The sequence below is a fragment of the Chanodichthys erythropterus genome, chromosome 17 (assembly GCF_024489055.1).
Source record: "Chanodichthys erythropterus isolate Z2021 chromosome 17, ASM2448905v1, whole genome shotgun sequence".
Classification (NCBI taxonomy): Eukaryota; Metazoa; Chordata; class Actinopteri; order Cypriniformes; family Xenocyprididae; genus Chanodichthys; species Chanodichthys erythropterus.
The window spans coordinates 26,038,476-26,049,394 of record NC_090237.1 but is presented as its reverse complement, the minus strand read 5'-3'; the positions used below and the strand labels follow the sequence as shown (position 1 = coordinate 26,049,394).

The window sequence follows — 10,919 nt, the reverse complement described above, 5'->3', positions numbered from 1 at the left end:
AACATACTAATGAGATATGTACAAAATCATATGATTTGGCTACCAATTCACCAAAACGTAAGATACGTATGAACTGCCATGAGAGTGTATTGATTGAACGGCCCCTTATTAAGGTTCCTCAGAATTTCAAGTTTTTCAAACCAAACCATCAAACAGTTCTACGTCGTAAACACCAGACCGGATAAGCTGGTTTTCCTTCATTTACAAACTAGTAACTTAATTGATGCTCTTTTCTGAGGTGATCACTTGCATTGTTCAAACCTACAATGAACTACCATTTACTGCTATCTGCCCTCTAATCTAAAAACAGTCTGGAAATCTGATCCTCCAAGCGCAGCCGTGTGTATTTTGCATACGGCTCATATCCAGTCATCTAGAAGTTGCTCTTCTGGGCTTATTTCTCAGCGTGAATCAATAGTGGCAATAGTGTGTTGACAACAAGCCAAGATAAAAATACAGGTATGACGGCTATGTCTGATAAAGTGAACTGATTCACGCCACTACAAACCGGATCAACCTTTATAACATTAAAAAATTTCTACATGCTGGGCCGGGAATGCGATAGTGCTTCCTTATCCCTTATCAGGGAGTGTGTGTGTGTGTATGTCTGTATCATTAACCTATTTAATTTATCAGTGACTTCCTGGGATCTTAATAAACTTACCTATGTTCCCATGCATCTAAATGGTGTGTATTTCTTGTCCTGGAGTAGGAAAAAGTTTTTTTTATGGAATCTGTGTCCATTAAAATAGGATTTTCCTCAAACCCTCATCTCAAGTGCACTTTTGATAAGGAAACCATCACTATTAAGTGTTGAAGGTTTTTCGATGAGACTTTGGTGGGCTCTTTTAACTTGGACTTGTATGTAACCACCCAGAACACCCTACCAACTGCATAGCAACATCCTGGCAGTGTTTGCATCATGTTTGTGAGTTTTTGCATGAACAAACAGGACATTTTGATATTTAGAGCATGGAGAATCACACTTGGTGGATTCAGTATTATTTAAGGTCAGAAAAATAAAGCATTAGTATTAGTCAGTGGATTCCTCACATTCAAGCTGGAGTAACTGGACAAGTTCAACAGGTATGACAGGGTACAAAAAGGAGGGAGGGAGGGAGGGAGAGAGATAAACATGCAGAAGAGGTGGAGATACCTTGCTTACGTTAACTAACAGATTATGAAAACCATAGTGATAGGTTTGAGGAAGACAGAACGGACTGGATTGCACACCTTTCACACTGTATTGTTGGATGCACACCTAGACTGGAATATGTGCTTCTGGAGCCAGGCAAACTTCACAGGCACCTAAACACCAGGGGGTTCAACCGCTCTTCAGCTCATAGGTAGTTGGCATGCTTTTAGAAACTCTCTTTGTGATTTTAACTTAACGCAGGTAAAACATGGAGACATAGCTGTCACATGGCTATTAAAACTATAAGGTTTTGAGTGTACAATCCAATTACACATATATATTCTCTCTGATAGTGACCAATAGTCATTCTTAACTCCATAAAGCCTACTATAACATATTTGAAACATTTCTAAGGCCTCTAAATTATCATCATGTTCAAAACTTTGCTGAAAAACATGTACACAATCTACTACATTTACAATCTAAATTACAATCTACACGCCTTTTGTCGTCGGATGGATCATTTTTAGAATGTAAAAGACTACAAATAATCGTTTTTGGTTAATTCTGTCCTAATTAAAATTCATAATTTTGCTAATATTTTGCTAAAATGTTGTATACTTTATCACATTGTATGTTTTATTTTGCATTTTTTTACTTAAAAAGCTACTTAACTCTATTATTCCAATGTGGCAACATGCCCCACTATTGGCAAATCAAGTCTTCTCTTAAGTAAAAAAGTGTGACAACTAGCCCCGGTCTCTCCTTCAAATGTAGGTGTGTTATTGTCATAGTGACACAGGTCTTAACTGACTTGATCTGGTTTGTGCTCAACCTATGGGTGTGTGCCATCTGTTTGGGAAGTTGTTTAGTCAAAGAACTAGTTCTGCTTTCGGCTCAAATGCACCAAAAAATAAATGTTTTATTGTGTTTTATATGGCCAGTTTGTATCACTTTTAAAGCACTGAGTATGCAAAAACATAGGCTATTTTGATTCCTGAACAATTCAGTTCAACCTGGATTTGTTCATATCACATTCAATAATCATTTTCAGACCATGGAATTGTTTGCTATTTAAAATTCCTTTTCTTAATCTGATTCATAGAGTTAAAGCTTAACTTTAAGCATACAAAATGAAACTGGGATCTGCACCCTGATGTAAAAACTTGATATTCTGGTTTGCATTCCTGTTTACTCAGACTTTTGAGTTTAGGTAAACACTATTATGAGATTTTCAGACTAATTCTGCGTTAATTTGAAAACCTTTGTCAAAAGGCGGTTAGAACTTTATCCCTAGGTTATACCTTTAATTGTGTTGCCAATAGTATGTGATACAATACAACATGTTTAGCGACAGGCTACAGTAACAAACTTTCACATGCAGCATGTGAGCAGTTTAAATGCTGATATCAATCACATTTACTGGGATGATGAGTATTATTTTATGAATACGAACAGATTGACCTAGCCGTATTCACACAGATGTTATCAACCTCATAAAAATGCAAATAAGAATAGTAGCCTGAGGTTTACAATTGTACATTGTGTTAATTACTAACCCAAGATCACATCTGAACATTGTGAAACATGCACAAGATAACTCAGAATTATGTTAACCCTGTAACTGTCTGGATTTTTTTTTTTTTAAATTGGAACAGTTTATTGAACCTTTAGACAAAATATTATAGTGTTTTTTCTGTTGAGTATCATATTTGATAGATTATGCTTTAATGGCTCATACTTGCCATTATTGTCGATTTTGCATTAGGTGCAGTTTCTGATATTTATATGACCTAAAAGTCAAATGAATTGAGGGATGAAATGAAAGATGCACAAATAAATGTCAAAAAGCCTGATGCATCATATTCGATACTCACAAAAATAAAATAAAATATGTACGGATAATAACGTAAACCTAAGTTGCTTTGGTCCAGTAAATGTTCATCTGGAAATATTACTAACAATAAAATTAGTAAGATATTCTTACGCTTAATTCATAAAAATCATTCAAGATTTCAAAGCAAAAAGACACGTGAACCATAACCTGAAGGGGGACAATTTTAGAATGATACTAAAAGGATTTCTACTTGCTAAAAAACTATTAAATATCAATTATATGACATGGAAGCATGTAGAAGATTGTGTACAATTTTTCCAGCAACGGTTTGATCATGTTGGTCATTTAGAGGCCTTAGAATTTTGCATATCAAATATGAAAAAGTAGGCTTTATATGGGTAAAAATGACCCTTGGTTAACCATTTCAAATACAGAAGACCACTGAGGGGAACTCAAGGCCATTCAAGGCCTATATATAATACGAAGAAAAACAAGCAATACCCCGTAACAAGCAATGTTCTCATCACACTTGACTGCTAATGGTACATTTTAGTTTATGATCCCCACCTTTCTTTGAGTTGCATAGCTGTACACTTTGCTGACACAAGTTCGTTCTTGTGCAAGCAAGAGCCTTAAAGGTCATACAGCACTTTTAAATCTCAGAATTTCCAGATCCTAAATGAAATCGTGCCTGTTGAATGTGAATTCCATCGATTGTATTTGTAATCTAGACTGATAGTGCATTGCTTCATCTTTCCTTACAGGCTTTTCTTCCATTTTGTCTTAACCTGCTCTAAGGCTCTACACGATGAGTGACGGCAAAGAGAAACCCCATGGCAGCAAAAAAGGGCCCAATGTCAAGCCGAAAAGCAAGGGCAGCTTCAACCTGCAAACTTCAGAGGGACGACGGAAGGCCGACAAGCCTCTCAGGAGAAGCCGCAGCAACGAGGAGGAAAACCGGCGTCGTGAAGGTAGCCGAGGTAGAGAACGGGACCGGAAGGAGGGCGGAAAGCAACAACGGGGTCGCAGCGAGGAGGGAAGGAGGCGAGACCGAGACCACGAGGCTGGACACCACAAGACGGAGCAACCCAGAGACGAACTGCAAGACACAGAGTGCATTGTGTGCTTCTGCAGCTTCGACAACGTCTTCAAGGCTCCCAAGTTGCTTTCCTGCGGACACACGTTTTGCCTGGAATGCCTGGCACGCATCAACGTCAATTCTCCAGAGCTCAAGACACTGACTTGTCCCATCTGTCGGGAGCTGACGGAAATCCGACACGGCCGAGATCTGCCTCAGCTAGGAAATAACGAAGACATCTTCCGGAAACTTCCGGCCGAGATGCAAAGGGCGCTTTCTGTGCGATTTCAACGCAGCAAAGGCAAACTCGTCCTCAAGAATCCTCCATCAAACAGCTCCATTAAGACCAGCTTAAGCCTGCCGGTGTTAAAGAAGAAAGAGGAGCAGGCCGGTAATAACCCACTTGGAGTCATGGAGGAAGGTCTCGGCCAGGCGACTATGATTGATGTTGGAAGACCTCCCAGCAGGATGAGGGGTCGCATGAGAAGGTTATTATATTCCAATCAGTGCTATTATGCCGTACTTGCAGCCATTATCATAATCACCGTGGCTCTGATGCTGGTGGGCATCTTCACCTTTGTGGTGATGCCCTTTATTCATAAACCAATTAATCAATTCCCGAACCAAACTTCTCCAGAACCAATGCCTTAAGGGATGAGGAAACGTACAGCACTCGAGAAGAACAACTGGCAAAGCAAAACAAGCTAGATTCTTAGTGGAGCCTGTTGCATTGTTCACAACACTGCGTTCTTGTTTGCTTTTGTGTGAGAAGCTTCAGACAGGCTCTATAGGAATGAACTGGTAAAAACTTGAAGATATGATACACTGGAGGCTGTTGTGCATGGACATATTTTACACAGACTGAGACATTATTATGCAAAGGTCTGTAAGAACAAGAGGCAACGATGACGTCTACGTCATGACAAGACTATGAATCAATTTAGGTATATATAAAAAGGGCTGGATAATATTAAATAATAATATTATTGTACAATCTTATTATGCCATTTGATTTAAAGACGAAGTATGTTTTTTCATGTACTGTAATGTATTTCTTATGGTTTGTGGTATTGACGCGTGGTAAGGACAAAACTGTGACAACTCACCAATGCAAATAATCTCAGTCTAAAAATGTGTATGAGAACACAAATGAAGCTTGTTCTTTCTTATGTTGGAAAGACATTTATTAGAAATATACAAGAAGTATAATTCTTTGACTTACGCTGCACATAATGTAAAAATATACTCTGATATGTATAATTATAATGTATTTTCATAGCTTTTTTGTTCTTTTGCACAAATTTGGAGACAAAAAAGTGGAAAATAATAAACGTTTTAGACCATTTTCTGGTTGGGTGAATTAAAAACAAATCTTTTGGCTCAAAAATTACGTCTCAACCAACAAACTACATTGAGTTAGAAGAACTTAATTTTGTAGCATAAGCACTGATTCAAATATGATTACTTATAAATGTTCCAAATAGTTTCAACATAATACAACAATTTCAGTTTAAATTTCACACAATATTAAGTTGATGTAATGATTAGTATATGTCTATAGAACTAATTACAATAAATGTTGCAACTTAAAAGGTTTAATTAAGTCAATAAATTTGAATTTTTATCTTGAAACCATACATTTAATCCGGTTGTGGTCCCCTGGACTACTTTTTAGAGTGTATCTACAATTATAAGTTCACCAATGATTTAAAAAAAAGGAAAATGACCTGAAGTACACTGATGTAGCAATCAGAAAACATTGGCAGCAGCTATTTGCACAGCTATAGCAATGTATTCTATTTACTCTAAGTGACAATGGAAGCATTTTCTTAGCGATATGGTATTTACACTTGGTGAAAATAGCGATAGACTATTTACACCATGCAAAATTATCAGTAAGAAATGCAAGAAATTTAAATTAGATGCTATCTGTACCCTACTTTATGTTGGCAGATATTTGCACCTTAGTATTTTTGTACATTAACAGGATGCAATAGATTCATAGAGTGTAAATGATTATTGAGATGAGAATAAAATGAGAATAAAAACCCTCCCTACACCTTCCCCTACCCAATAAACACTTAGTATTATTAAACATTCGTCAGGCAGTTTATTTCCACTTTTAGAACATTATTTTATTGAAAATAAATGCCTTTCTAATTTGATAAGTCATGGTAAAATGGAGAAGAGTGAGCTCGGCAAAAGGCGGATTCGAACCCACATCGATTACAGTAAAAGTTTTGTCAGCGCATGAGAACGGCTGTTTCAGCAGGACTCTAGTTTCATAAATAAGGGTTATAACTAATGTAGGATATAATGTCTAGGATTGTAAAATTCCGGGAATTTTCAAAGCTGGAAACTTTCCATGGGAATTAACAGGAATATATGGGAATTAACAGGAATTAATGGGAATAAACAAGGAATTTGCAAAATTGCAGGTTAGCCTATAACAGGGTACTTACATATAATTGAAAAAAAAAAAAAACATCTTGCAGCATAATTTTGGTTGAAACAACCAGATTTAATGCAATTTCAACCTGACATTCACACAGCACAGTACTTACTGCAGGGCTATTGAGGACACACCCCATGCATGCACTATGCACTTTATTCCATAACATACACATTTGATCAAAAATACAGAAAAAAACTGTAATATTGTAAAATTTAAAATAATGGTTTTCTACTTTAATATACATTAAAATGTTATTTATTTCTGTGATGCAAAGCTGAGTAATTTCAGCATCATTACTCCAGTCTTCAGTGTGACATGATCTCCAGAAGTGTGATACTTGTAATACTTTTTTTCAGGATTCTTTGATGAATAAAAATGTACAGCATTTATTTAAAATAGAAATCTTTTGTAACAATATACATTACCGGCCAAATTTTTGGGGTCAGTGATTTTTTCCTCTTTTTTTTTTTGAAAGAAATTAATACTTTTATTCAGCCCGGATGTGTGAAATTGATAAAAAGTGATATTAAAGTTATATTGTTAGAAAAGATTTCTATTTTGAATAAATACTGTTCTGTTTAACTTTTTATTCATCAATGAATCCTGAAAAAAGTATTACAGGTTCCCAAAAAAATATTAAGCAGCACAACTGTTTCCAAAACTGACAATAACTGAGCATAAAATCAGCATATTAGAATGATTTCTGAAGGATCATGTGACACTGAAATAAATAACACATAACAATTGCTGCAATAAATATTTATTTTACATATTTACTAAATTGGAAATAATTGAATGCAAAAAAGAAATTTCATGTTATGACCAAACAAAATGTTTATATTTATGTTTGTAGATAAATATTATACATTTATATAAATTTCCCAAAATTTCCAATTAATTACCATAAATTGTCATTAATTCCTGATTCCCATAAATTCCTGTTAAGTTTCCAAATTGGAATATTTCCAAAATTCCCAAGGTTAAGTTCCCGTGGAAAGTTACCGGAAATGTTCCGCCCCTTTGCAACCCTATAATGTCATATACAAAAAGAAAAAAGAAATGCATTGCAGATCTGTTCTGATGTAGTAAGGTAAAATGATGCTTAAATAACAAACAAAAAAGAGGACAAAATATTCCTGATATATTTTGTTGATGCCAAGGCCATGCATATATGGATAGGATACTAAAATACATGTTGCGCTGCAAAATTGTCAGTCTCCCTAGCAGTTCCCTGTTGACAAAAACAGCATATGCTGGTTAGGTATGTTTTGAAGCATGGAAGCTGGTTTGAGCTGGTCCCAAGATGGTCCTAAGCAACTACCTTGGGACCAGCACTTGACCAACTTAAACCAGCTCACGACCAGCTTCCATGCTTCAAAACATACCTAACCAGCATATGCTTTTTTTTCAAAAGGGTTCTGCACTGTAAAAAAATATTTTCATGATTTATTATCACATCATGTTTTCTTTTGTCAGATCAACTTCAATAATGAATGTGGTTCAGATAACATCATATTTTTAGTTTCTGTTGATTAAACCAATCGCCTTCATTGTATTAACTCAATGAACTAGGCAACCAGGTAACTTACTTTTTTTTAAGTTAAACCAACAATTCTTTTTTACAGTGTGTGTCAGAGTAAATCATTATTTCCTACATTCCAGGTATCCATCAATAAGTGAGCTCAGATGCCCTCCAGTGTACATTCTGTACACTACATTCACAAGTTACAGTTTTACTGTTTCAAGAAGTCTAATTTTGTTTTCAACATTCTTCTAAAATACAGGCCCACCTGTCAAGTTGTCCTGACACTTAAAAATATAGAATATTTTGGACATTGTTATGTCCTCATAAATGTGCAAAATCACAAATGTTTATTTATACAACATAGCCAGTATCTGTCAAGATCATATGAGTATGTTTTCAATATAGGTCAAGAGGCCCAGTCATATTTGTTGCTCTATAAATGGTCTGTATATATGGAGGATTGGGGTGTGGTGGATTCTTGCCTTCCTAATTTATTAAAATGTATCCATATTTCCTTTTATATAATATGTATAGGGGTTTTCATGCTTAATATAGTATATATATGGTGGAAAAAAATGTTATGCTAGAGGCAGCAGGCTACAAACAAGTCATTTTAAGTTGGCCACAAAAACGAACCTTTACACAGATTGATTTCTTATAAGTGCCTTAAAATTAAAGGTAGTATCCTCCTCTAAAAATAACTATAATTCGCACACTGTGTACACGAGGGGGGCATGCGAAGCACACGATATCGGTCACAGGCAACTTGAATAACCAACACCCCTCGATCTGACGCAAGAACTGTAGCAAGACTACACATAATAACGCTTTATAAGTCATTCAGAGTCAAATTAGGGTTCCTTATATCAGTATCAAAAGTGATTTCACTTGAAAATATTGATAAGGACTGCATTTAAAAGGACCACAAGAGTCCTAAAATAAAGTCTGCGATGGCTTCGACACCCTCCGCTTCAGCCCTATCGGCTGTTCTCCGGTGTCAGGGGAATCTCCTTGCCCGAAAACAGGCGAACCAGAAGCGGCCTCGAGCTTCAGCTCACGGGCTCGGGATGATGACATATGGGGATTCGGTCAAATCTTATTTTCGCTCTCTTTGGGGATTTTTATTTCACAGGAAGCGAGTGGATATTCCCGGAGTTCTGTCAGTGACAGCGCGATTTGAAACGTCCTGCTCAGGAAAATCTGCCATCAGAAACTGTGAATCCAAAGATCATCTGGTCAGAAACTCTCCAAAGTTTGACAACAAAATGTTAACTATGAAAGCATCCAGTGCAAGCCAGTGGCCAAAGACGAAAGTGATGTCGGACTATAGTTTTTCTTTTAAATCTCAACGCTGTAGTGTTTCATCCAAAACCAACCTGGTGCTTCGACTGGATGCCTCGCATTTAGGAAAACTAAACTCGGATAATCCATGGACTTTATGCATTTGTGTAGTTTGCGCTCAGAGTATAAGCACACTGGACCACGGTGGTGTGAATCCGTTGTTTTCTCTAGGCTTGTTATGGTCTTTAAAGGATAAACTGATCACAGTTTCAGACGGTGTGCGGACTCACCTTGGAAAACACAGGAACCAGCTTCATTCGGATATAATGTGCTTTGAAAAGGTCACAAGTCAAATCTTTTTGCTTATAATTCTTTACAGAATATGTGATTATTATATACTATCATATAGCCTATTATATACTTTTTATATACTTTTACAGCGTCACTAATAAATGAATACCTGCAGGAAAGAACTAAAGTGACATATTAGGCCAATGTATTACATAACTGACCTCAATACTGTTGCCCTAAACGTACATTCAATTAATTTCTAACTTTTAAATAATTCTCCAGACAATTACTAAGGGCATGCAATTCATAATTAAGAATAAAGGATGATTTTCCTACACAAAATGACAGAGAATATCAAAGTTGAATGAAGATGTTGCTGCATAAGCAATATTTGAATGAATTTTAGCACATTTAGGAGTCAGATATTGGCACATATTAGCAATAGCATGCTTTATGTAATGATGATGGCTGGCAAATATGATAACAATACTTTTTTTTTGTGATAAAAATTCAAAATAGAAAGTATTTAGTGAGAAATTGACATACTGCTATTAGCATGCTTTGTGTAATGATGATGGCTAATATAATAACAATACTTTTTTTGCTTTGTTTTTTGCAGTATAAGTTGAGTGGGTGTGTCAAATGTACCTCTGAACATCATGAGGATCAACCTAAAACATTGGAAGGACCTGAACCTGGGGAATGAGTCTTCAGCTATAACACTTCACACAAATGCACTTTTATACCCATGATAGATAGATAGATAGATAGATAGATAGATGTTCTTTCATGTTCTTCTTGTTCACTTCAGCTTTATTGAATTATACTGCTGTGTTTTATACAATTTATACTTTTGCCAAATGTTTTGCACCAGAATTTCCCCTTAGGGATAAAGAAGCTATAAATATAACCATGAGCAGCCCTTATGTTCAGAGGTAACTGATGCTGCAATGCATGTTTGACTTTGTGTCTATTAATACATAGGCCACTTGTTAACAGGTGTGCTGATATTCATGAAAATAGCATTTTTGTTCCTGTGATAAGTCTCAATAAAAGAACAGAATCAACATGTGTTTTGTTTTTTTCTGAAGGATGATTTTGAGGATGTGCAACGCATATACTTTTAAAATGTGTGTAATTATTAAGCAAAATTAAACTTAATTATTAAGAGAGAGAAAAAACACCAATTCCTGGCTTCACAGATAAGGGTTAAGACTAGTCCCAGACTAAAATGCATGTTTTAGCTGAAATCAACTTGTACTGACATATCCTAAAATATGTCAGTGCCATTGTTTTGTCTCAAGATGCACACCAGTA

The 10,919-nt window shown here is 35.9% G+C and overlaps 1 protein-coding gene across 2 annotated transcripts; it reads left to right on the top strand.

Moving 5' to 3' along the window:
* Positions 1-1,189: 1,189 nt before the first annotated feature.
* Positions 1,190-7,025, top strand: rnf183 (ring finger protein 183). Of its 2 annotated transcripts, none has more exons than XM_067366142.1 (2): positions 1,190-1,346; positions 3,771-7,025. In XM_067366142.1, the coding sequence occupies exon 2, from the start codon at positions 3,781-3,783 to the stop codon at positions 4,699-4,701; it is 921 nt and encodes a 306-aa protein (XP_067222243.1). In that variant the 5' UTR covers positions 1,190-1,346; positions 3,771-3,780; the 3' UTR covers positions 4,702-7,025. The 2 variants fall into 2 exon arrangements, with proteins under 2 accessions (XP_067222243.1, XP_067222242.1); XM_067366141.1 differs by having other exon boundaries at positions 1,191-1,346; positions 3,737-7,023.
* Positions 7,026-10,919: the final 3,894 nt, after the last annotated feature.